This window comes from Neodiprion pinetum, chromosome 7 (assembly GCF_021155775.2).
Source record: "Neodiprion pinetum isolate iyNeoPine1 chromosome 7, iyNeoPine1.2, whole genome shotgun sequence".
In the NCBI taxonomy this organism is placed as follows: domain Eukaryota; kingdom Metazoa; phylum Arthropoda; class Insecta; order Hymenoptera; family Diprionidae; genus Neodiprion; species Neodiprion pinetum.
Genome location: NC_060238.1, coordinates 503,176 through 530,802, shown reverse-complemented (window position 1 = coordinate 530,802; position 27,627 = coordinate 503,176). Strand labels below are relative to the sequence as shown.

General features: G+C 45.4%; 3 protein-coding genes across 8 annotated transcripts; 2 read left to right on the top strand and 1 right to left on the bottom strand.

Annotated features, from left to right (window-relative positions):
• Positions 1-371: 371 nt before the first annotated feature.
• LOC124223390 (uncharacterized protein CG45076-like) lies at positions 372-15,878 on the bottom strand. 6 transcript variants are annotated; one of them, XM_046635286.2, is made up of 12 exons: positions 15,527-15,872; positions 8,425-8,460; positions 7,162-7,386; positions 6,835-6,923; positions 6,442-6,740; positions 3,490-3,528; positions 3,215-3,277; positions 3,003-3,089; positions 2,445-2,523; positions 2,167-2,346; positions 1,684-1,939; positions 372-1,385 (listed from the first exon to the last, which is right to left on the bottom strand). In XM_046635286.2, the coding sequence occupies exons 1-12, from the start codon at positions 15,599-15,601 to the stop codon at positions 1,194-1,196; spliced, it is 1,620 nt and encodes a 539-aa protein (XP_046491242.1). In that variant the 5' UTR covers positions 15,602-15,872; the 3' UTR covers positions 372-1,193. The 6 variants fall into 6 exon arrangements, with proteins under 6 accessions (XP_046491242.1, XP_046491246.1, XP_046491243.1 ...); XM_046635290.1 differs by lacking the exon at positions 7,162-7,386 and having other exon boundaries at positions 15,527-15,878; XM_046635287.2 differs by lacking the exon at positions 8,425-8,460 and having other exon boundaries at positions 15,527-15,873.
• A 2,278-nt stretch (positions 15,879-18,156) lies between these two features.
• Positions 18,157-19,588, top strand: LOC124223399 (splicing regulator SDE2). The gene is made up of 2 exons (XM_046635316.2): positions 18,157-18,483; positions 18,616-19,588. Exons 1-2 carry the CDS (start codon positions 18,379-18,381, stop codon positions 19,429-19,431), a joined length of 921 nt encoding a protein of 306 aa, XP_046491272.1. The 5' UTR covers positions 18,157-18,378; the 3' UTR covers positions 19,432-19,588.
• A 252-nt stretch (positions 19,589-19,840) lies between these two features.
• Positions 19,841-26,426, top strand: LOC124223389 (ovochymase-like). Its single transcript, XM_069137761.1, has 9 exons — positions 19,841-19,984; positions 20,154-20,225; positions 20,366-20,615; positions 20,746-20,936; positions 21,206-21,304; positions 21,372-21,688; positions 23,734-23,899; positions 24,817-25,236; positions 25,324-26,426. Exons 1-9 carry the CDS (start codon positions 19,936-19,938, stop codon positions 26,034-26,036), a joined length of 2,277 nt encoding a protein of 758 aa, XP_068993862.1. The 5' UTR covers positions 19,841-19,935; the 3' UTR covers positions 26,037-26,426.
• The last annotated feature ends 1,201 nt before the right edge of the window (positions 26,427-27,627 follow it).

Genomic DNA, 27,627 nt, shown 5'->3' with positions numbered 1-27,627 from the left:
AATACGGGTTCCGACGAAAATGAAACTACGAACGGGCGAATAGGACGCAGCACGCTCTTCCTCGTACCTACCAAGTCGAAAGGAAACGAAAGGTTCTGTCGATAAACGAGGAGATGAGCGCGACGCGCTGTCCGTTGTTCCTCGGACTGCGAGTTATCACGGGGAAAAAGAAATCCACCCCCGGGCGAGTGACGGAGGCTCGAATCGCTTGAAACTATAAATTCATCTCCTTGTCCTTAGCTTCGATCGAAATACCGACACGTTACTCGGTAACGTATAATTTAGGGATTGGCAGGAAATGGAAGAAGGTATGATTCGTGAAAAAAAAAGGGCGAGGAGTGGCTAATTTGTAAGAATTCAAACACTCCGCATCCAAACACTTTGGCACGTATATTGTTGAGTCGTGGATAAAATACATCGAAAATAGATAACATATCATGACAATACACATTTATAATAGTTGCAACATAAGCATATATATATATATATATAGTATACATATGATGAGTAGAATTTTTCTATCTGCGCGCGTAATTTATGCGCTCGTGTTTCACGTCCTTTGTTTTTTAATAACATAAAGAGATATATCGCGCGTTGCCCGTATAATTTGCACGTGAGGTTATCACACGTCCTGTGATTCTTCTATGATTTGTCGGTGGTCCAAGGTGGGTGTTATTAATCGTAAAATTGATCACTTCGCGGCCTGTCACACGTCGACATAGTCGACGAAGCGACCGTTACGCGTCTATATTGTTACAGTGAATGATTGCCCATAATCCCTATGATATTATTATACGGTGAAATATGTTCAGGGTTAGAATTTAAGCTGTTTACGCGTCGTAAACGGTGATTCGTCCCAATATTTGATGTTATTTCCACGAACGTTCGTTGTCATTGTTTGTACACTGCATGGGTATGCGGTACGTCTACACATATAATTATGTACCTATTTGGTATTGTGAAATTGTTCAATTCCGACAAGAAGGCAAGTAAGATAAACTAGTTAACGAGTTGTATAATATACTTCTATACACGCGTAGATACGTCTACGATATTAATGTATTAGGTATATAAAACTATATTCATACTGTATGTTAATACGTTCGAGGTGATAACGCGATCGCCGGTATATAGGAGTGAGTCGGAGAGGAATATTGGATTTTTATTCTTTCTTCGTTCGAGCCGCGGCAGGATTACGCGTCCTCTTTGTCCCCCCAGATATCCTCCCCGCCGGAAGTGACCTCCTCGATCTGCGGTACGTCGTTATCGACGACCGGATCCTCCTCCGGTCTGCTGTCGCCACCCTCGACGTCGACCGGCTCCTCGACGAACGTTTCAGCTCCGGCGTTGGCCTCGTCATCCGCGTTGGCGGCAACCTCGTCGATCTGCACAGCGCAAAAATGCGAGAGAAGTTCGTGAAGATCATCTTATAACCCTTTCAGTCACAGAAGCCACTTCAGTGGCAGCACCCTTTCATTTTGTCATTCACTTTATGCGCCAGATTTGTCTTCTGCATTTTCAGGTAAAAAAAAATTCTTAAACTTTCGAACGATCATACCTATTCTCGGCCCAAAATCGTACCGCACGAAAATGAATATTCATACGAATTCGATTCGAGAACACCGTCTAAAACGATATTCCCAAATTTACCGATCACTCTCCACTAACGATAAGCCGACGCACCTGAGGCTCCTCGTCGACGATCGTCTCATCCTGCCGCTCCTCCTGTTCCTGCTGGGTTCTCTGAGCCTCGTCGAGCGCGTCCTGAGCAAGCTGAGCCTCTTCCGCGGCCAAAGCCTCCGCTGCGGCGGCTGCAGCCTCAGCGGCCAAGCGTTCTTCCTCCTGCTGCTTCTTGTGTTCCTCCTCGGTCCTCTTCAGGAGCGCGAGTCTCTCCTGCTCCGCTTCCGCGGCAGCGATCTCAGCAATTTCGAGTGCCAATCTGCGCAAAATCGTCGTGCGTCAATAACAATCGATTTACTAGAGAATTACTCCAAGAGGCGTGCAGATTTTGCCGTTTAAATAAAGAAAAAACTGAGGAAACATTGCAAGTCATTCGCACTGCCCGCAAACAGGCGTGTAACATTCAATGGCAGACGTATAACGCTGCTTGTACCCCAAGGCAAGGCTTCGTTGCGAAATTCTACGCGATATACGAACGCGACGCACCTTTCTTCCTGAGCTATCCTCTCCGCCTCGATTCGCTCAGCCTCGAGTCTCGCCTCCTCGAGTTTCCTCTCGGCCTCCGCCTCCTCCTGCGCCCTCTCCAGGGCGATTCTTGCCTCCTCCTCCTCTCGTTCCAGTCGGAGACGCTCTTGTTCAGCTGCCAGTTTTCTTTCCGCCTCGATTCTGCCGGATTCAGGGTTATATCGTTATTGCCGGTTGGCTAGGCTAGCGAATCAATTCCATGAGGGAGCTGGTTACCGTTTGCATAGTTTTTTACTCACCTAGCCTCTTCGGCTTGCTTCGCTAGGAATTCCTCGGCCCTCCTCAACGCTGCCTCCTCCTCGGCGGCTGTCATCCTATCTGCACAAAGTACAGTGAATCGTCTCGTTAATATCAAGCCTTTATTCAAAATCGTACGGGGATGGTGGTCGTATCCTATTACAGCGTGTCCGCGGGTACCTGTACCTCGTAGATTCCTGCATGCGTACGAATAATGTGCAATGTCCGTAAATACTTATAAGAAAAATGCGTACGTGCGGTGCGGGTTGCGTTTAGATGTTCGTCTTCGACATTCTAACGACATGCCCGCGGGGATGCATTCTAAACGCTGCGGAGTGTTTTGAAAATTGTCCGAGGGACACGCGTTCCGGTACGAAAATTACGATCTATGCATTCAAGGAAACGTCTATACAAGTGTATGCACGATTGAACTAACGATAAGGTCATTACAAATACAATTTCTCTGTACTGTTAATCACGGTTTGACATCGACAGGGATTTGACACGTGGGTTCAATCAAGTTGACCGAAGTCGATGAAAGGCGCGGGACTCGGAATTACCCTCTTTCTCCTTCTTCTTCTCCTTTTTCTCCTTCTTTTCCTTCTTCTTCTCGACAACAGGTTCCTCGGGCTCTGGCGGAGGAGGAGCTAAAAAACACAGAGAATTGGGAAGACCGAGAACGGGATACGCTTGAGCCTGGGGTAAATTATTAATTCATTCGCATTCTGTGTTCCGGGGACAAGACATTGGTTTTACGTCTGGACACACTTACATGCAGCATTCTGCGGCGGCGCCGGCGCCGGCGTTGACGTCCATTCGGGTTCAATCGCTCGTGCTGAAATCCAACAGACAGAGGGACATCAACTACATTCTATTGTCACGCCTGTCTCGTAAGCCGGCCTTAGAATCGCCAAGGTTACTATTTCGCGTAGCGGTCTGGCGTCTGTTCGCTATTTTGACACCCGACCGCTGTATGCGGATTAACCGTGGCGATGCCCGGGCAGGCTTGCGTAATCGAGGATGCGGCGTACCGTAGTGTCTACTAACCCTTTCGCTGTTCTCTGTCGGTGAGAGGACTTACGGGAGCTGCGAAAACACGTACGACAATTATATGTTATGTGTTACGGTAGAATTGACCGAGTTATTTAATATATATTAATTGGTGACGTAATTCTACTAGTCACGTACTCTAGCACACAAAACGTTACAAAGGGGCCAAGATGCGCGCGTGTAACAGTGCAGCCTTCGAATAGTCAGTCCAAAGTCGATATAGCTTAGTTCACGGTATGCAAATTGTGGATTATATAAATAAAGCTGTTCCTTCGGTCTACTTTTCTCCTCTCCCGTAATCTTGTGCGAATTATTACTTCTACGCGTAACAGACGAGTCAAGTGATCACGGTCACAAAGCCGCCCGTATCCTTGTTTCTTTAACGGGCGTATGATAATGTGAATATAATGTTTTACTGAAACACCAACTACGATTAATGATAAGGGATTAATAAATATACGTGAGCAATTAAATCATAGGTACAATTTATATGAGGATACAATCGTAAGGAATTGCGACATGATTGCGGATATGTGAATAATAATTACTAACGGAAATGTGAATATAATAACGGTGCAATTAGTAAAAGTTTGATTATATTTAAACAATACGAACGATATTCAGGACTGTTGTTAATCAACTTCGAACGACGTTATCACACCACAACGTAAGTGACTATTGATAAACGGACGCATGTTACTACTAACAATAAAACGACATAAAGATACGCAGATAAAAAAAACGCTTACCTCGAAGCATAGGTATATAGGTATAGAGAGATACTCATACGTGCAGGCAGACACATGACATCGTCACACATTGAATTCAATGTCAGTTTAAAGAAACCAGTGTAATATTGGGCTTTTTTAAATGTAATTTTTATTTTCATCTCGTTTTCAACCAAATTTCTATCGAATTCACACAACATGGGCAAGTGTTACAGTAATCTCGAATCGTGTGTATAATATTCATGTAGGTATGCAGGTATCGAGAACATGCATGTCGCGGCGAATTTTCGTCGAGGGATAAAAAAAATCACGGTTGGAATCATCGATCTAATGACGGGTCTCGTGTAACTCGAACACTTGGCCGAACTTGAAGTCTTGCGTCGAGAAATTAATTACAGATGTTGTACTGAACACATCCTGAATTAAGATCCCTCTGTACACGAATATGACAGCCGACTGTCTGCTGTATACGAAAGAATTTAATTGCGTATGCGATAATGAATGTTCGATCGGTCGTCGTTGGTATGGAATCGGCAAGGATGTGTCTCTAGTCCTCCGTCAGCTCGGGCAAGGGAGCTTCCTCTTCCGATTTCAACTTAGCGGGACCTTCGTTCAGCTCGGGGACACGCTCTCTCCATCCCTGGCCTGAAACGTTCAAAATATCGCTCGAACCACTGCTACTTTATTCCCAAAAGTGTCACCCGTGTGCCCTGATCTGATATCACCTGAACACCTCGCTAGACGTGCCCTATACCCAGACAATAGTTATTACACAGATTCACCGGTCAGATAATGTTTCAAGTTTTTCCTCCCCGGTACGATTTTTTTCCCCCGATAAACAAGCGGTGATAATTCGATTTTCCGCGGTGTTTGCCGAAACGTTGCTTAAGTGTTTCCCATCGACGTACGACAAGCGTGCCTTCGGTCAACGCGGGCGGAGCGGAAATGTTTGAGTTATGATTGTAACGAAATTCGTTTACAACGTGGGCTGAATTACGACGAAGTGACAGTTCACTGCACCATATTCGTTACGCGTCATTTTCTATTACAATTTTTCTTTTAGAGTACAGTAATTGTTTTTTTTTTTATACTGTTTAGACACAAATTAACGTTTCGTTTTATCACTCTACAATTAGACACAGTAAGAGACAGAAGTGTATGAATAGAGGTATAACAAATTACACAGCAACACAAAAAAATGTTCATACAAAAAATGCAAGTTGACAAAAACCAAAAATCCACACAGTTTACGGCGTCACGAGGCCGGGTTTTCTTTTATTCTCCCTCTCCCTCTTTCCTTCATCAGCTGTCATATGTTTACCACTTCATCCCTTCTATACTCTCAAATATGCGCTTATTTTTACACTATGCGATCTCATCGCTGTAGCTATCCCTTGCAAACCGTACACAGTCACGATAAAATGCAAGAAAAGTCAAAAGGAAAACAACTCAATCGTGTACGTACAACAAACTGCAAAAAACAAAAAATAACCGTGTATCACACATAAACATACGTATGCAAATGTACGCGCATCGTGGGTACGTGTGTCCTGCAATAAGTACGCGTGTACCGCATATTGAGAAATGTTGTATGGAGTTGCAAAAATTCATTCTCCCTTTCACTCTCTCGTCCTCGCACTGATTGTGAATGTTATTCTATCCGCGTGTCGTTGGTGTCGTGTCGTGTATTGTGTATTGTGTATTGTGTATTGTGTATTGTCAACGCAGTTCGCATATTTTATTCGCACCAAGAATCGGCGCACAACTGTAGGCAGAGTTTCCTCTACACGCGGTAGGGTGTTTCACAAAAAAAATTAATTTCCGATTTTCAATCGTGGCACTCCATAATTGGATCGAAAGAAAGATACCTACTGTAAAATTTCTGCAACGTGTTTCCTCATTGATTGAAAAATATGTGAATAAAATGAAAAACCAAACAAGCGCGATCCTCCGCGTAACGTAGAACGCTCATCTTTTTGACAGAATCTTTCTTATGATCAAACAAAAAAACTTTCTAGGGGTTGTCGCGGTGGAAAGTCTGAAATTCCTCTCTTTCCGAAACACCCTGATACACGGGTATACAATGTGTACATATAGCGTCAGATATCCGACAAGACCCGGGCAACGCCTTGGAGCGAAGAAAATAGGCGAGCCAGAGACGCTGACGGGATTCGGTCGTCCGCGATTGATCGGCATTCAACCTCCCCGCAGGGCTACTCACAGGCGTAAGCTGCGGCCTGCCGATTCTTGCTGTAGAAGCTGAGGAGATTGACGTCGTTCAGAATGTCGGTGGGCCTGAGGTCGGCAACCTTGAAGTAGGGCCTCCTGCGCGAGTGGGGCCTCCCTCCGACGTACTGGACGGAGGCGAGATGGCCCTTGCCGAGGTTGCGCTGTTCGGGGACGGTGTACCAGGGCGCGAGCTCCATTTCCTTCTGGACGTTCTTGCGAGCGCTGAGAAGTCGTCGGATGTAGTCGTCGCTACGCAGACGCTCGAGCGGCACGATGTCCTCGTGGAAATCGCTGGGGGACAAGGTGCGCGTCGATTACGGCGATCGACGCGTGTAAAAAAAAAAAAAAGTAAAAGGTCACGACGTTCGATCCAAGGATACGTTACCTCGCCGGCAGTCGGGGGACGAAGACGTGGATACGGCGAAGCAGGGCGTCGGCCTTGGCGCGTATCTGCCTGGCCTCGTCGTCGAAGAGCTGGAGAAAGAAGAGAATTTATTACACCGCTTCACCGCGACTCGTCGTCCACGGGCTAATCCCCGATTACCCCCGCTACCCCGATGTACAATCTTGTACGATGCGCCAACTCGCCGATCTCTGCTCCCACCGTATTCCGACACTCATACGACGTAGGACGTGGGCATGTACGACATATATACGCATGTACGCTGCGTGTGAGTGGGTGTAAAATGTGTGCAGATTGATTGTAACTTACGATGCTGTCTTTCGAGTTCAGGTATCTCTCGGTGTAGGACGCGCTCGAGGACCTCGGAAGGTCCCGTATCCTGTTGTATTCGGCGGCCAAAACGCTCGGCCTTACCCGCGAGTGAATCCTGATGGGTAGCGGTGTTCCCGTGTGGTAGATGGTGTGTACGGGCGTGTGGACAAATGTCACTAGCCTTTTGTGCGCCACGTACGGCATATGAGGATACGACCTCACCTGGTGATACGATTCTTTTAATTCTACGTGTTGTTCTCTGTGCGTCGAGGCTTGTCTGCGTATAGGTATGGATTACAAGCGAGTCGTGGCGGAAAATTGTCAGCTTCGCCAAATACGTGTCTTGTTGCAAAGATGCTTTAACGTGGTGTTACGGTATGTTATACACACAGGGGATCACGCCTTTCGGGCGAATTACAAGCGGTTAGCTTTGCGGCGCACGTGTGTCTAAGTTCCAGATCTACCTGGATACTAGCGAATAACACAGGTCTGCAAAAAAATAATTTTCTTCGGCTGAATGGGATGTTTTTTTTAGGAAAATATTATGTTTCCGACTTCGCTGAATCCAAAAATGACTCTCATTTCCCTACGTCACGTCGTGCTGTAATTCAAAAACGTGTCGTGTATTTTGCGAAATACAAGATGTTAGCATAAAAAACGCATACCAATAATGAAAAAATCCGCCATTTTATTACATCGAACTAAAAAAATATTTATTGTAAAATTGAACAAATAATTTCTTTATAAAATTTCCATTCTCTCCTACTCTGTTTGTATTTGTTCTCGAGTCTTGCACTCTCCAATACGTATTAAATGGAAGTGAGAAATCACTTTTGAATAGGTTTTATAGAATCGAGAATAGGATGTAACACAGATTTCGAATTAAACGGTGGTTTCACTTAAAACGAAACTACAATTACGGGTTCAAGAAAAAACCTGACGCGATGGAACTTACTTTTTGAGTATTTTTCCCGGTTTCAGTGAGGAAAATCTCTGAGGAACAGTATTAGAAAAAAAACCAGTGCAGTTTTTTTGTTTGCAGACCTGTGTGACAAGCGTCTCTCGAGTTTGAAAAAGTTCGCTAATAACCCACCGAAGTTGCGGCATGGTTTATCGTTAGTCGTCAAGCGGCGTTACGCTTTCATTCTCTCGTGGGTTTCGGATTTACTGCTCGTTACTTATAATATCGATCGTGACTACGTCGACGCAGCTTATCGAAGTTTTTCTTTCAACGGCTAGATATTAACGAATATTGCTCACCTGAATGACGGAGGAAAGAGGTAGTACTGTAGGACTCTGCGTGCGTAGCGTTGATCAAGATATCGAGGCAGATTTCATAACGGTGGAATTTGCGTTACCCCGGCGGCGGCGGTCAGGGGCGAGGATCACATGGGAGACAATATAGATACAAATAAATACAGGGTTAGCTAATTTTCACTCATTGTCAGTTTTATTTTATCCGTCGAGCTATAATTCCATCTCGGTTTTCTTGGCTCTACGGACATGCTGCGGTGCGTGTGCGACGCGTATGGTATATACACGATACACCGTGCGTGGAGTGGAAGAGGGCAGTGGCGGTACTACGTATGCAGTGAGTAGTTCACCTTTGACGGATTTCAATCACCGTCTAAATGGCGAGAAATGTATGTCGAAACGAGGAACGATCACAACGAAGAAGGCAACACGTTTGCATTGCGTCGGTATTTCTTTCTTCCTTCTCTCTCTCTTTCTCTCTCTCTCTCTCTCTCTCTCTCTCTCTCTCTCTCTCTCTCTCTCTCTTTCTCTCTCTCTCTGTTTCTCTCTTTCTCTCTCTCTCGCTACGCATTACATAACACTGCGAAAACTACACTTCCATCCTAGTTGGCCAATTTTCCCGTTGTGTGTCTATAGTTAGGTGATGTTATCAGGGTTAAAATGAAAGTTCGTTAACGCATTTTACCGGGCTCATGTGTTAATCGTGTTAAGCTTAATATATTCGTCATTCGCCCGGTTTCAAGCATTTACACACTTTGTTACGCTGCTCGCGCTACATTATAATATTGGTATTAATCGTAATAAGTTTTTTTTTTTTTTTTCCACTCTCATATGTCATTAATTTCATCGACTCTCTTCTATCGTTAGTTACAAAACGTGGCGTACCTAATAGTGTTTGGGTTTTTTTGCGGTAATTTGTTTTTCTACTTGACGGTTATTTTCGATACTCGTTGATTTTGATTCAAGAGCTTGAGGATTTGAGGCTTACATGCGTGTAAGTATAGCGACTAAAAGATTTGTTAATTATTGTACGTTTACATTATATTACAGCGAGATTATACGCCGCAATATCCTCGTGCCAGTGTTAAATATTTTTATTTTTTGCGATTTGCAACGATCCTGCGATCACATCAAGTTCTACTACTTTTTTTCTGTTCTTTCTCCTGTTTTTTTTTTTTTCTTGCAATCCATCTAAATGCAGCGAAGAATCAACAAGTCGCACCGTAATCGGCGTGTTTATTTGAATGAATGATCTTGTCAGAGGATCGGATATCGAGGCTTACAAGTTGGTCAGTAGTACTAATGTGTAGGTAGGTACAATATCGTGAAATCGGACAGCCACGGTCAGTGCGGGGTTTCGGACAAATTTAATCTCGACCTCACCAAAAGTACCAGCTGCTGCATTAAACGTTACACACAAGGTTGTCCCTTCTCATCTATATTTTACGTTCAATTGCGATTTATCGGCAACCGTATCGAGATGCCACGTCGCGTAAGAATCGGAGGCGCGTGGGTACGCGAACGAACCTTTCGATCCTGCATTTGGGTACTGTGAGTGAGTTCGAACGCGAGGGAATCGCGGGCTGGGCGGTGGATGGATGATGGCGGAAAGGGGGTGCAGGGGAGATGAAATTGTCAAACTGCGGTAGTCGGGGGCTATGCGGCGGAGGAGGAGGACGACGATGATATCGGGTCGAGGAGCTTGGGAGAGTTAGACGCGGTAGGAGTAGTGACGGTAGGTTGTGCCGCCGGGTAGGCGACCCGAGGTGTGGGAATCGTAGGTGGAGCGATAACCGCCGGGGCCGCCGCCGGTCGAAGAGCTGCTCGACCTCTCCGTCGAGTAGTTGCCGTAGGGGCCGCTCTCCCTTTTGACGACGTGCTCCTGGTTGTAGGTGGATCGCTGGGGCCGGGATCGCGGGTCCCCAGCGGAGCTGCTCGTCGAGCTCGTGTTGCTGTACGAGTAGCTGTACTGCTCCTGGGCGGTCCTGCCCCCGATTTCCGGTAGGTCGCGCACCACGTAGTGCCGGGGTGTCTAGATTCGGAGTACACAAGGCGAACAACGTATTGGAAAACCAGCTCGTCCCTGAGGCACGCCAATTTTCTCCCGGTCTTACCTCTCTCGCTCTCTCTCTCTCTCTCTCTCTCTCTCGCTCTCTCTCTCTCTTTTTTTATCTTTTATTTTCTTTTTTTTTCATCACCTTCCAAAAACATTCATCTCCTCCTCTCATTTATATAATGCAGGTAGATATAATTTCTAAATATACTACATATATATATATATACATACACGTGACAAATTCGTAATCATACCATATTCGTACATCGATATTTATGCATATACTACATCACGTACGTTTCTCGACGACTATACTTGCTTATCTACTTGTTCGTTTAAATACGCTGCTTCGCTCGCCTACGACGCAGCCAGGATTCGGGTACCCGGGTACGATTTTAGGTAGGTATGATGTGCCATCGAGCACCTAGGTGGAATCGGGGGAGGGACACTGCAGGTGCACGGTGCGTCATAGATATGTATGAGTGTTTTAGGTGGGGCACTGCTATGCGGTACGGGATCCAACTTTTGACGAATTCGTTGCATGCGTTGTTGGACTTACAAGCGAATTGCCGTTACGGAGTGTGTGATAATCATTTTTAAAAAAAGTGCCGCCGGATCGGTCACGGAATTTGAATCGCTGAATTCAGAAATTTCGCGGGTGGGGATGACAACGAACAGCCGGCACGGCCGGAAGCAAGGAAAGATTTCTACGAAGCGTTTGCGGACGGTGAGAGAGCGCTCTCGGATGTCGGCGAACTTCGAGACGTGTGCTAAAACTGCTTAGTAATACGATAGGGATTCTTTTGCTCGAAAGAAGATTTAACTTTGGCGTACTCTTGATTTTTCACCTATTCGTCGGACAAAAAACGTCTTGACGTGCAGTGAAACGACCGATTACCGATCTTCTTTCCAAGTTTTTGTATTCACAAAAGTGCGGAACTCCTCCGTCAAAAATTGGAGCTAGCAACTATAGCTGTGTGTATTATAGTTACAGAAACATTGCGGGGGAAATTGGTTAGTTGACTCGGTAGGGACTCCTTTTATGAAACAATTGATTTATCTCGATTGTTGTTACGCGTACCTACATCGATATGTTTATTTGTAGACACACAACGTGCAGAGGCCAATATCATTTGTTATGTACAGTGTGACACACACACACACACACGCATCAATTAGGCATTGTATATGCATGTACCATACATCAGAATTCGTATGCATGTGTGTATGTGGTGTGCCCGCAGTATGCAGATGATAAATACGTTCTATTGACGAGATATTTGGGACATGTGTCGTTGTATAACGTATAGGTAACGAACGAGTTATATGACCACACGTCGTTTCGATTGTGTAATTGTTTCGACTACCTTGCCAACTGCACGATTATTGCCGTGGTAGGCGTTGCGTACGCGCGGGTCTCGTACGAGGGTGAGCTGCAGTTTCAAGAACATTTCACGACGTCTCAGATCGTGCGAAAGGCAAAAACAAAAAAAGGAAAGAAGTATAACGGGTGAAAGGTCGCAAGGCTGGAGTCTTATTCGCCGCCGATTGCCCAAATGCTAATTATTATCGTATACTTTTGACCATTTCATACACAGGCAACCGAAAATATGCATACAACAACACGTTTCAAAATTATTCGCACATCGTTTATTGTTCAGTTATGCCTACGGTATTCGTACATTAGTAAGTAACGATAATAACTGTTTGAAAATTGCAATGGAAAGCGAGTATAATAATATAAGGCGTAAAATATGTGGAAACAAAAGAAAAAAAGATGAAAAATAAAGAATACACAGCTTTCGTTAAAATGCAATTTGGTTGAGGATTTCACACGTTGCGGTGCGCATGTGAATACTTGACACGCCGAGTGCGAATCTTACGGATACAGCCTACGCAAATTCCCTGAGGTACATATAGGTCTACAAGCGTTGTAATTTGTCGTAAAGTTTAAGATAATAAGCGTTCGCAGAGTGGGTGTGATAATTTTTTGTTTCTCCTTCTCCTACTCCCTTGCATAATATGTGGTTTATTCCGTGCGCATGTTTTTTTTTTTTCTCCACTCTCTACAAAACGTCAACGACACACGTACAATCTAGTATTACACTTAATCTGCAACCCTGGGAGTTAGTCGTTTTCGCTCGAAGCTATGAAAATGGGGAAAAATTGAAAAGTGAAAATTCCCAGAGGAGATAAGGGGGGGGGGGGGCATCGGCGTCGGCGTCGCTCAGAACCGATACCAAGACGGCTTCTGCAGCGCCATCAGGATCTTGGTCCTCCCGGTCGCCGGGGTGGAGGCGTGCCTCTCGGCGCCCGGCTGCCTCGAGAGGATTCCCTTCTCGAAGACGTGTCCCTTCGCCGCTAGCTCGGCGGCGGCGTCGAGGCCGGCCTTGGATATCGTCCCGCCGTCGATAAGCTGCCTCGTGTGATCCTCCTTAGCTCGGTCCCTTCCGCGCACGGTGCCCTCCTTCTCCTTCAGCGTCGCGTACTGGTAAAACTCCTTCTGCGGGTCCTGCTTTTTGCGACCCCAGACGGTGAACGGCTCGGGAACCAGAGACGGTCGCGGGACGAACGGCACCTTCTCCCACGGGAACAACTCCCGCTTCTGTAAGTCGGAATGTTTCGTTCCAAACATCGTTAACACCTCATGTCGCGTATACTCGTTTCTTGTTTACTCAGGTATTCATTCGTTCCGCGCGTTATTTCATCCCTTTCTCTTTTCGTTTCAATTAATCATTTCGCCTCTCCCTCAGGACTACGTTGTATTCTTCGCCGACTGTTTCGGAACCCTCCTTTTCCTTCTCTCCTCCTTCTCCTTATCCTTCTTCTCCTTCTCCTTCTCCTTTTCCTTCTCCTTCTCCTTCTCCTCCTCCTCCTCCTCCTCCTTTCGACGTCTTCACTTCCACACCACACTCTTCCCTTATTTATACGTGTACGCTTGCAGTAAGATTATACGTACGCACACACGTATGTGAAAACAATTACTTAATCTCACGCTGCTGTAATGCATAAAAAAAATGATGTACACCTGTAATACTTGGGTATACACCGAGGCATGTCGGCCAAGTTATCGCAGGAACGAAAAGTTGGCACGTCGAATGGTGTTCGTGAAAAATTTTACATATACATATATCCACCTATCCCGCTTTTCAAGTTGTGACGCGCGCCTGCGTGCGGCTGAATTACTTTTACACGGTCTACGCATGCATATTTCGTATTGTTGGCCGGTCCGATCGGTGCCCACCCTACCAGCGGAGTTTGGCGCAAACGTATGGAATATAGGAAAGAATAAACTCCGAAGCGTAGTGGGGGCGGCGGAGCGTAAGGGAAAAGAGCGAAGGTGAAGAGAAGGGAAGGGAAGTAAGTGCCGGGACCACGCGCGTCTAAATTAGGGCAGCGTAACGCAACACCCGACGATCTCTGCATCTCCGCTACCCTTTCCCGCCGCCCGTCCTCCGCGTGCTCTGCTTATAAGTTACAGCTATGCACGATATTCTCGTAGAAAATTCTTTTCAGCTTTCGCGAAGTCGCAAAATTTATAAAGGTGCGGTAGCACCCAAGTCGCGGGCTCGTGACTTCCGACAACGTCAACTTTTTTACTTCAACGAAATTCGGCGCACTTGCGGTACGAAAGGAGGAAATATAAATTCAAACCATAGACCTTCTTTCTTTTTTACCCTACCTCCTCCAATGTCAACTATTCTATTTATGCCACGAGAGATTCATACTTCTGGCATCTCCCTTTTTTTTTTCTTTTTTTTTTTATCTCCTGCAGGAAAGAACCGCGCCACCAATCGCGAGCTGTAAACGGAATGTCCGAAGTCTTTTAACGTCTGGTCGTCTCGAGCGATGAATATCTACCACAGCAAGTTTCATCTTTCGAGCCTTAGATCAAAGATATTTTCTCGGCTCCGGCATATCTAAGTTTAACGCTTCTCGGACCCGGAAAATGGGCGCTCAGCTATGAATAGGACAACCTGCGACCCGAGTACCCTCTCGAAATTATTTATATAAAGCAATTTCGTTTATAGCGGAAACTCGAATAGCAATTCTCTTCGTTTACTTGCACGGCCGACTGTGAAAGTCGAGCTTTAAATTCCTCGTCGTTCGTATCGTTCCTTCGAGGAACGCATGCTTCTGCACAACGATTGACAAACAGTAGATCACAAGGAGTGTTCCAGCTGATTGTGGAAATCGCAGCCAGATTCCCATAGCAAGGATTTGTCTGAGACGCCGCGTGTGTGTTACAGGTATAAATTTGCGGTATAAGTAAAGTAGGAGTAAAGTGTGGAAGTTAAGACTGTGAAAGGAGTTGTTCCGAATCAAATCCATTGACTTTGGCAAGGGATTGCCTTGCGGTACGAGTACATCGTGCACTTTGGTCAGCGCGGGCATCTCTTAGATCGATCGGTTTAATATCGTTTGTCAAGAATTTGATTCGGAAAAAGCAACTGTGGTCATCGATTTAAGATTTTCAAGCGTCTCGCAAGTTTACGATATTCAAAGTCAAAGATGCTGCCTCGTTCGCACGATTTCGACAAAAAATATCTAATCGTTAAGTGCAATAACAAAGAATCCAGGGTATTGTTTGTTTCAAAGATAGATTTCAACGTCTTTTCTGAGTGAAAGCATCGCGTCGATTCGATAATATAACGGATGGGCCAACCATAAATTTTGATGAAAGATCCAAATTCAGTCATATTTTTTTTTACACGAATCTTTCGTTACCAATGTGCCGCTAAAAATATGTTCTGCAGCATCTTTGACTCCGGCATCGACATACCATGACGTGTTAGTTGTAAATAATGACACTCGACTCAGTACATATATATGGTTGTTAGTTACTCTTTCTCTCTCGTTCATTCTTTCCCCCTTTCTCTGGTTCTCTCTCTACCTCTTAATTAATGATACTCCTCCAGCTATTTGCCGTTCCATGTTCACACTCTTCCCCCACTTTCTCTCTCTCTCTCTCTCTCTCTCTCTTTCTTTCTCATGCATCGAGGCAAGTCTGAGTATTGAATAGTTTGACGATGTCAAATGCAATTTACTGACCGTGACAGTGTAGGAGGATACCAACGGGCGAGAATAGGGACGCCGGGTCGTGTAGAAGTCGCTTTCGTAAACCATTTTTGCTCTGTATCGTTGATCGACTGTTGCAGACGTTGATTTAGTTTCTTTATCGATTATTGCTTTCCGTTATTGTTAAGAAACGATCGGCACGTGCTGCTGTCAAACCGACCGGGGCTGGGGGGGAGGGATATCGATATAGTTTCGAGAGTGACTGCTATGTTTTCCTTGGGTGAGTTTTTTCTCTCTCGCTTTTTCAAAAACTTGACCCACAATGATGGCTGCGACCGCGGTGGAAGTTGGAACGGTTCTGCGAGCCAGCCCCAGGCGACGTCGTCAAAGACGGCCGGCGTCCCGACGCCTTCCCCTCCACTCGCGCGTCGTCGCCATCTTGCGTCACACCAAAACTATATTACACCCTACCTACGCTGTGGTGTGATGCATCGGAAGAAATAGAACGGTGTTAAGGTTGCACGCTTTTTCTTTCTCGCCTTCATCCGCCCCCGTCATTCTTCTTCTTCTTATTTATCGCTCGAAATTTTTCACATCATGTCGCCCGAAAAGCTCCGCGACCGCTCCAGCGGCAGCGTCTACGCCTCGCTGCATCGCGAGAGAAATTCCATGCTTATAATAAACCCGCGACCTCCGAGACATTTCGCAAAGGGTGAGTTCCTCGCTTAAAACAAGTTGCGGAGACGTTGCACAGATCGCGTGTCGATGGACTGGTCGCAAATTTCTTTTACGTACGACATCGACTTGAGACCACGGTTGTTTATGCACATACATGTACGGAGGTACGATCCGGAAACCAACGGCACGCCGGAATCAAGTTATACGCGTACAACCCGCGGTATCGGCATCTTCCTCTGCGTAATAAAAATCGCATCTACAACGTTACATGCGGGCACCCGTGATGCGCTGGCGTTGAGTCGTGAAAACGCCCATAGCTATTACGTCAATTCGCGGGAAAACCCAGGTTCCGTGTATTTTCGCATGTTGGTTTAAGCGGCTAGCTGTAGCCGCCGAAATAGTGGAAAAAAATATACATCTATTCCCAGAGTTTCGTGAATCGCAATGTCGGTAGGCGGGGAAGCGATTGCATGTACAGGGAAATTGTAAAAAATAAACTATGCAATCGCTGTGCACCTCACGCCTAAATGAACGTGAACGTTTCATGCCGTGTCACAGGTGTATACATGTATACCACGTATAAGGTGCGTGCAGTATTATAAAGCGGCTCGCAGCTTTACAAGACGTTTGGCAAACCACCAGAAGAAATCTGCGCGCGCTGCGAATCTTTTACTCACGGATATGAATTTCAATCTCACATATGCCGTTGACAAAATTCTTGGATGTATATAGATCGGTGTCCGGAGAGTAGAATTTGCGGGTATATCGTTCGATTGCCAAACCACGATCCGCGAATACCTTTTCTTTAGCCTGCCGATGTACGCGTTGGGTCTCTTGTACGATTTTCTTCGCTCCTTCGCACTCGTACACAGTATTATTATTGAATAAAATACAGCCAGACTGACGGTTAAGCTACTTCCTCCGTAGCATCTGTGGTCTAGGCGTTTTCGAGCATTCAGTTCGCCAACTTGGTAATTTGGGCCACCGACATTTGGCAGCTGGTATAAACACAGATTGCCCCTGACCACGATTTCAACAGAGCTCTGAAAAATTACGGTTATTTTGAGACTTTTTATTCGATTGTTGACTGTGACCGTCCCCGTTTTGATTCAAGATTCGCAATATTTTCCAACTCTCGTGCTGTAATAGCATGCTATCGCATCTTGGCACATACCAGCAGCTGCGGATCGAGTTACTCTAAACAAATGGTCCCATTCGATTCGGTCAAAAACACGGATTTTACCTTTATTTGGGCTGCTAACAGTAAGGCGTGTCGTTAGCCAAGCGGAATACTTCCGAGTGAACAATGAGAATTCGTTCAAACCAAAGAATAAGCATCGTCAAATCAATATTACGTTCGACTTTGACGCTGCAAGTAGTAAAATCAAGCATGCTGTGTTATTACCTGATTTCGGTAAATTTCTTTTTTTTTGCCACTTTCAGCCTTATACGCGATCAACTGTACAAACCGTCCGCAAGCATATTTATTTACTATGGACTCAATTTGTTATAGTGAGAAATGTCTGGTTTGTTATCGCCGTGACTTTGAAAAATATGAAACCTTATGATGCGAGTAACTTTGAAGTAAGTTTTAACCTGCATTGGCTCAAAATAGAAATTCTCTGCTGTGAGTAACGAACACTGCTGGGTAATATTTGAAATGGTTTCGTTTAGAAGAGGCATTTAAAATGTAAATGGCGTTTTTCATTTAACATATTAAATGATTTCAGAGTATTTACATCATTTACATTTACCCATTTAAGCGATGTTTTTAAAAGTTTTTTCCATTTTTCATTCTAAATGGATCTGTTGAAGCATTTTACCCAGCAGTGGCTAACGAATTCATCGCGTCTGCGATGCAGTGAACTTTCTCGTCTGCTTTTACCCCCCACCGAAAACGAGGAATGTCTTCGCAAAACAAGCCGTGTCGCGACTGGTTCGACCAATCAGTCGACGGTGAAAAAAATGTTCTTCAAAAAGCAATCAACAATCCATCCGACCAGTCGGTGATTTCAAATCTAGCGTAGAAACACGAGTCGTCGAATGGCGTGAATTTGACGACAGACAGCAGACGCCGCCACCTTCGCGTTCCTCATCCTCCTCCCCCTTACAATCCGCAGTTCGAGCGTTGACGCAACTTTGACGTTCGGGAGATATTTGGCTGTGCGTCGGGATAAACAACAGCCGTTCGGTGACGATAGATAAACATGCCGGGGGTACAGATCACCGTTGGAATTTTAGGGAAGACTATCTTCAGCATCGAGGAAGGTGTTACAGCCGAGGAGGTCGGACAGAGAGTCGCTCGATTGACGGTAAGATCAAGTGAAAATATTTATAACCTCAAATTTCGTGCGCGTGCCAATTATTTATTACGCCAATCATATCTTGATAATACAATCTTGAAATTCCGCTTCAACGGTCAATACTGTACGATCTGATCGTAGGGATTCGGAGTAGACGATTTCTACATCTTGCAAAACGGTCGTCTCGCCCGAGGCACGGACCTTTGCGAAAATGCAAAAGCTGAAATCATTCCACGCCTTCCTGGGGGGAAGGGCGGTTTTGGATCTATGCTGCGAGCCATCGGCGCTCAAATTGAGAAGACTACCAATCGGGAAGCGTGCCGCGATCTTAGCGGACGCCGCCTGAGAGACATCAACGAGGAGAAGAGAATGAAGTCTTGGATCGACAAGCAAGCGACTAGAGAAGAGGAGGCCGCCGAGAGAAAGAAGAGAAAACTTGAGAGGCTCTGCGCTCAGCCCAAACATGAGTTCAAAGATAAAAACTATGAAAACGAACGCTCGACTTTGACAGAGAAAGTAGGCGACGCGGTTGAAGAGGGATTCAAGATGGCCATGGCTGGAAGTTCCGGAGTGAAGAGGAAAAATCCGAGCAATGGCAAAGGCGGCAGAAAAAAATTGGCCTTGGACTCGGATATTGACTCCGATGAACTTGGAAGCTCTTCTGACGACAGCTCGGACTTGGATTCTGCTTCGGATGCGAGGGTAAAGTCTAGTTCTGCCTCATCCCCGGAGACGCACACCTCGCAAAATGTCAGCGAAATTAAATCCAACGACGCAAAGGTGGACGATACTACAAACTCTGAAAAATCTGAAGACCCTGGCGAAGAGTCGGAAGGTCACATTGCAGTTTCCGATGCAAATTGTTTCGATCGTTCGACCCAATCTTTGGTAAACGAAACCAATGATGCTAATCCCGCAGTTTTGAGGGAAGTACCGGACAAGGAAATTGTAACTTAGTAAAAATTTGTAAGTGTAAATCAGCTTAATTTAAATTTGAACAAATCTACCAAGAAATAGCCAACTGTTGAATGTTACTTGATTAAAAAATTTAACTTCTCCATTTTGTCAGTACGACGTCGACTAAACAATCAATAAACAGAATTTTATTTAATAATTTATAGTGAATTCGAAATTCCCTGCAGCGTTGCTAACATCGGCAGCAACTGACCGCGAGCAACTCGCTGCACACCCGTGTAGTGCAAGGCAATATTAAAAATGCGCAGCAGGGGTATAGCTTTAACCGATGTTTTACGTGGTTTTACGGTCCGCCGAAGCAAAACAAGCGAATTATCGCTGAAATTTATCGGGTCTCGCAGTTGCGTATTGCTTTACTGGTTGCTCAGATAAGCGCCCAGCCCTGATCCCAGATCAAGTCCGTCGATCGTTGTATAATCGAATTGCTTAACCAATTGAACCTACACCTTGTTGCAACGAGTCGTGTATACGTTACTATTCTCACCAATGAAAGAACATTCGGGCATCGTGTCATCGAAATCTATTTCCCATCACGGTAAGAACGCCGAAAAATCCGCGAAACATTTTCAGGAAAAAATTACGCAGCCATATGGCACCGACGCGTTTCACTCTCGTATGCGTATTTTATCCAACTACTCGTCCTTCGGTTGAATTTTTTTTCCGGCAACAGCGAGTCTGCTTTGCACAACTGATTATCGTTCCAGACAGGATGCAGCCCTTTTCATGGTTTTCGCTCGTTCTCATCTTATGGAATGTCGTCGCCTTTGTCACGACGGGTGAGAGAGGCAACATTGTTCAAATTTTCTCTACCAGTACTTCAGATTATAATCTGCTTGTGTTTGTTAATCTTTGCTGCACGCCCTGGGAAAAATTTTCCCGCCTAGATACAGAATTTTATCGTTCTTGTCCCGCGCAGACATCACCGAGCATCCTAGCTGGATGCTGCTGGAGCATGAAAGATGCGGAAACAGCAACGCCGATCGAATAATAGGTGGAAGAAATGCATCTCTCGGAACTTATCCGTGGCTAGCGAGGATAGGTTACAACGAAGCTCCCACTAACTATAGCCGTGAAAAGAACGAGCTGGCATACAGGTGTGGCGGATCGTTGATAAACAAATTGTACGTTGTCACGGCTGCTCATTGCGTTGCTGATCTACCGGTCAAGTAAGACAATTATGTAGAATAAACAGTCCCCGCTCTCACCCAGAACAGTGTCGTAAGAATTTCATTTCACAATCAGAAATAATAGAGGGATAATATTCACTGTAATTTCATCGGCGAATTCGAATTTCAGATTGAGAGTGGCCGGTATCCGTGTCGGAGAGCACAACACGGCGACAGATCCGGACTGTGAAAATAATTTCTGTGGCGAACCGGTGCAGGATTTCGAGCCAGAACAGATAGTCGTTCACAAAGATTATAATAATCCACCGTTCAAAAATGATATCGCCATAATCCGTTTGAACAAGCCAGTTAATTACAGCGGTGAGTCGATGGCTGTGTACCTACACTGTAACTTATTGTTAGGGTGTAATTGACGCGGTTACGAACCGCCGTGCTACCAAGAATCCAAATCGTTCGGCGAATTAAGAATCGTTGTTATCCTTCGGATGCCGTGATATTTCAATAACAATTAAACGCGTTGCCGCGCGTGACGGACAGTACATACGTACATACATACGTAATCATTTCGTTCGATGTAACAACAGCTCTGATGGCCACATTATAGCGGCAAAGTTTTACAATTCTCGCAGAGCTCGTGGGCCCGATATGTATGGTCAGAGATCACCTGCTGAGAAAGAACATGATCGGGGAAACGGCAGAAGTTGCGGGTTGGGGGATCTACGACATATGTGAGTCCTGCTGTGAAGCATACCGAGGACTGGTAACGGGAATAAACTGTTTCCAATTTCACTCCAGATGATCCGAAGCCGAGCCTTCTACTCCAGTCGGTCAGGCTTCCTATCGTTGATTCGGAGAGGTGCGTAACAGCATTCAGGAAATACGCTGACATCGGGAATCAGCAGATGTGCGTCGGTGGTGTGATCGGACAGGACTCCTGTGGGGGTGATAGCGGCGGTCCTCTGATGAAGGTCGAGGCCGTGGACGGGCCGCCAAAGTATTACTTGATCGGGGTCGTCTCATTCGGCGCTAAACATTGCGGGGAGTCGAGAACACCGGCCGTATATAGCAAAATCAGCGAATACTTACCCTGGATATTGGACAATATCTTTCCTTGATTATCGCAGAATTGATTACAGAAGTAACGACAATATTAGGAATGATGACGAACAAAATCCCACTGCTGTTGGTGGCAACAATGATTCTCGGACAAACGCATTATTCGACTTATAATTTTTGATACATTTATCGGCAGCATATCATATACAAGTAATTGGTAATAAATTAAACAGATTGCCTCGATGAGTGTGCAGAGTAATATGGCTTACAGCCTCCGACGTTTAGTCTAATTGCATGCAATTTGGTTTTAGATAAACAACAACAGACATACGGTAAAATATAAAATAATCAAGGTGACTCCCCGATTAATATTAATAGCTCTATACAGCTTTCGACGATTAATAGGTAGAAAAGGTTGGAGGAATGTCACCGACAAGAGGGGGGGAACACGTGACACGAGCATACAGACCTTCGTTAAGGATTCCAAGGGGTACCTCGATCCGTTACGAATTGTTACGATTTCAGTAGAAACACAGACTGCGTCAAATGTTAACTTGATTGTGCTGCCCCGCAGCTTTGTACAGACTTTATCAGAGACTGAAATATTATGCAGTTTCATTAGTTACGTGGATTTGCCTCTTAAAGAATAGAACTTGTAATCAAATCGTTACTCAAAGCTGTTTCTTACCATAATAACTATTAGTAGTATACACACGAGGTGAGGGTTATCATTTCAAGACGAGAACTTAACATCGTCACGCGCTTCCGCGTCGAACCGATTTACGCATATTCGCATCGTATCTTGCGTTGGCAAACGAGCATATTTGGCTGTCGTAAAGGTATGTTGGCGAGCCTGGAAACTGTTGTTTTAGAGAACAGTACAGGAAGACTGTACTTGCGGGTGGTGTTGACTGAAATTTCGACAAGGACTTGTAAAATATTTATCATCGCTATTCAATATTACAGTCGGAGTTCGAGTTTTCAGCCAAGCTGGATCGGTCGGAACTTCGGTCACATACATTATCGCCAGTCGGGTTACAGCATTGAACCCACTAGCCTAAAGTTCATTTGCGATCTATGTACACTCAATTATCACTGTATACGCGTCGATGTATTTAAGTTGCGTATGCACGGAAACAACTTCAATGCTGTGCTTATTACTGAATATCATGTTTTGTCGCGTACGTATGTTTGCGTCGTCCGCGGCAAAATTTAAATTTGATAATGACCGACCTAGGAAATGTACGTATCTTTCTGAATTGCCCTCGCATCGCGTCGATAATGTGACGACTTTCTTATTCCAGTCTTGCACGTTTCACTTCTATTTTTTACCCCGCTGCACGATTAGTCGCGTCGCGTCGGCCAATCTTACCTGCCGACGGGGCCGACGAGTAAATCCGATTACCGGAATCTCTATTCGTGTATAACTTGATGCTACGTATGTATACGCATTTTGTGCCTACGGCTAAATAGCACAAGAGACTGTCTTTAGTCGTACCTGCACACGAATCCGTACTCGTATACTCATACATAATATTACACATCAAATTATAGTAACGTGCGGCGATCAAGAAATTTCCATAAGGAAAAATCTCTGCCTACTGCTACGCGGAAAAGAATTATTCTAGCTGGGTTTCTTTGCTCGCGCGCGGTTTGTCTGGAGCGTTAATGCAATAGCTGGTTTAACATAGTATTTTCAGTATACGAGATGTGAAATCCGCGTTACGACTTGCGAGCGGCGGGATTCCCTTAATTAGCACAGATCAACTTGGGTACGAAGCTTTTACATCGCGAACGATGTGTAAAGACCGGGTTGACGTCGACGAAGAACGAACACGTCAAGTTCTTGTACTTGATAAAGCGAGACGCGCGCGCAGGATGTGGCGTTACGTACTTGGTATTTCGGTAAGGCAATGCAACGCATTCCGATAAGAATTCCTTGATAATTACCTACTCGCACGAATCCTCTGAAATGGACGTTGAGGAGAAGTAGGGGGATAAATAGCAGTTGACCATGGTACTAACCAGTCGGCCAACCGATGGTTGTTAGTTGACGCCTTGGAGTCCGAGGCATCGCTTCGGTGTCTTGCGATATACGTAGCATAACACATTACCTGCGTGTTTCGTTGTGTTGGACGACTTTGTTTGTTTTTTTACCCAATTAGTAACATTACCTGCAGCAACGATGAACCGTGTCGGCTGTAGGAATTGCGTACTGCCGGTACTCCTGCCGATTCTGTTGCATTTATTTGTTCCTGTTTACTCACGTAAGTATTGTACTTACCGGATGTTTTTGCAAATGCATGTTACAATAGTAATTCGTAAATACGCCCTTGAGACATTCTATGATGTGTCGGAAAATACCGTAAACACCGTAAACCAGCGCGCGTATACCATTAACGGGCCGTATTCCGAACATCTGTTGTTAACTCTTGTCCGTAATATTTACGACTAGTTGTGGAATTGGCCTATTGGAATATATATCTTATAAATTATATTACAAAAATCACATTATAAGATGATTACTCAGGCTCCGTTGTTCCCGGATAATCAAGCCGTACTTATTAACAGGCCGATTTCACAATTAGAATTATACATCCGTAAGGATAAGAGCGCGTAAACCTTTTTCGTTATATTCCACCGTATACCTATAACGATTCAGCACCAGTGGTGGTCAGCCTCGCCCTTGCGGGAAGACAAGCGTGTGTACAGATAATAGTGAATAATAATAATAATGACTCAAGAATAATGACTCAAAGCAGGTTTTGCAATCATAATGAAATGAGACGCGTTCGCGGAATCTTGCGACTGACCGGCAGAGTAATATTTATTCAAAACTCAATTGTCAGTTCCGCCTCTATGCGCGCAGAGGGGAAACCCTCCTGGTCCGAGTTGCGTAGTGCCGGTTTTCCACACGTATTACATGCCTGTAAGACATGCGATAGCTCATCCTTTAGCTAATCCAATCACCGAAGAGCAAACAATATATTGACAAAATCTCGCGGTATAACAAGTTGAAGCGGTGCCCCCGTCGCTAATCGTTGATTCCCATACGCGGTCCGGGTTGTAAAAATTGTTGTGGAAGTGTGAAGAGAGCTCCTTTTATAGATGCCCGTACGGGTAAGCGCCGCGGTTTCCGTCTCCCGTGACAAAACTGAGGTCCTCGTCGTCTTTTCTGATTCAGAATCATCTTACGGTCGTCAACAGCCCGACTGCCAGACCCCGCGGAGGGTCGCCGGCTACTGTGTTGAAATAAGCCGGTGCCCCGAGCTGGTGCAACTGCTTCAGGTACGCCCGCAGCGCCCGGACACCTACGACTACCTCCAGCAGTCTCAGTGCGGGTTCCAAGGCCGGAACCCCAAGGTATGCTGTCCCGCCGCCGATGGAGTAGCGACGTCGACCCGGCCCGGCGGCGACCAGGTGAATGCCGGAGTGGGCGCGAGCAACGCGTCGACAGGGTCGTCGAATACTGCCACCTGGGATCTCTCGTCGAATCCGCATCTTCCAAGCACTTGCGGACAGGATCTGACCCAGAGACTGGTCGGAGGCGAGAAAGCGGACATATACGAGTTCCCGTGGATGGCCCTTCTGGAGTACACGAAACGTAAGCCGTAAAGATTACATGCACCGTTCAGAGCCGCGAGGTAGAGAGAGTGTTCTGTAACTGATCGGCTCTGGGAAAAAATTTCAGCTAGCGGAAGAACAACCGCCTGCGGCGGAGTCTTGATAAGCAAGCGTTACGTGATGACCGCTGCCCACTGCATCAAGGGTAAGGACCTCCCGTCCAGTTGGAAGCTCGTCGGAGTCCGGCTAGGCGAATACGACACTAGCACCGACGTCGACTGCATCCAGGCGTCCGAGACGCAAAGACTCTGCATAGACCCCGCGGTGACGGTCGGCATCGAGCAGCAGATCGTCCACGAGGACTACAGGCCACAGTCCCGGGACCAGACCAACGACATCGCCCTACTCAGACTCTCGCGCGACGTCGCATTCACGAACTACATACGCCCTATCTGTCTGCCGGAAAGCACCTCGCTGACGGAGAGGTTTTTCCACATTGCAGGCTGGGGAAAGACGGAGACCAGGTCCGAGTCTGACGTCAAGCTTAAGCTGAAGGTGCCCCTCGCCGACACGGCCAGTTGCGCCAACACGTATCAGGCGGCGTCGATCCGCCTCGGAGAAACTCAAATTTGCGCCGGAGGTGAGCGGGGACGCGACTCTTGCCGGGGCGATTCCGGGGGACCCTTGATGTCCGTGAAGAGGAGCAACGACAAGCTCCGGTGGACGGCCGTCGGAATAGTCTCCTTGGGTCCGTCACCTTGCGGCATGGAAAACTGGCCGGGTATATACACCAGAGTCGCCAGCTTCGTACCCTGGATACTTTCTAAGATTAGGGCGTAATTTTTTCGTTTTCGGTGATTTCTATCTTTCCATCCTCTCTACTTTTTCTTATCTCATGCTTATAATATACTACTTTTGTACTACAGATATTATACACATACAGTTACGTGGTAACGATATATTCGTCGATGTAACTTGAAGGTAATTTAGTGAGAATCTCGAGATGAATCTGGGATTTGATGTTGAACGAGAGATACTCATCTCTTAATATAGCCCTTAAACTGCCTGCTCAGATCTGCAAGGCTATGGTCTCGTGATTACGGTTGTGCTGTGGAGAAAGATCGATACGAAACTTGTAGAAAATTTTGCACACAAGTGTAATGCCTGCCCCATACAACACAGTCCCTAGTCTCGTCACGATCTTTAATAATAAACGTTTTTACACTTCAATAGTTTACACGCGTACTCGAAACTTCTTGTTTTATGCTGTCCCGGCAGTCGGTATACGATTGGTCGGACGTGTGTCGTTGGTCGTTCTTCTACCTTCTACAATAACGAAAAACAACTCCTCCCACTGCAGCTAGTCGGTTTACGGAACCTCTCGCTACTTCCTCTTCCCTTCGATTTATGTATCTCAATTATAGCACCAGACTGATCTGATAAAGTGGTCAGGTTGTTCTCACATTTTTTTTCTCCGAAGTATTACGAGAACCTTGCTCGAGCGGAGAATGTTTCTCCGACTTTGTATAATTACGTATATCTCCAATGAAATTGTCTCCAAGAATTCGACGTGTTCATTCTTTTTCTAAAAGTCAAGCTCACCTTGCTGAAAAAATTCACGTAGTCATACATCGAAAATAATTCGGAGACATTAATTATGTCAATTTGCACGGAAACTCGCAGATTTCTCGGCGGCCTTACATTAATTGTCCGTCTACATTTCTGAACTTTTTTGCGAAACAGGACGCGGCTGAATATTAATTAATACAAGTTAACAAAAATAAGTTCGCAATGTGATTTCATGGCACAATAACAGCGGTCTACACTGCTTCATAGTCGTTTTCAAGGATATTTTACAAGCTTCGTTATGGACTTGTACTTGACATTCTCAGAAGCAGTACATATTCACACAAACAGGTTTGACAAATTCCAAAAACTCTCACACAAGTTTTGCGTCTTGTCGAATTGTTGGCAAAAGTCGATAACTGATTGTAAATTTGGAAACGTAGATTCCTCATTTTGGTATCTTCGACATTGGACTTAATTTTTCTGTACGTAAGCTGGAATACCATGAATAATACAGACAGTTTCCCCATAAAAAAGATACGTACATGCGCTCCCAACCGCAAGCTTGTTTTCAACTTGAAGCGTTTCGTTGCAATAATGCGATCTAGTCAACGTGATGATGCGATTCGATGCGATGTGTGTCTACCTACGAACCGAAAAACTTGACGTCGGCTAGTTTTGTGTGCTCAAATATACTCCTTGTTGAACGCATGGCGATCGATCGTTTACTATACATAATCTAGTATAGTAGGTAGCTTTTTTCGCATGAGAAATCTCCGTTCATCTTGAAATCTTCATACGCAGCGACGGCCGCGGGTAAACTGACATCATTCAATCTTATTTAAATCACACCGATAGCCTGTTG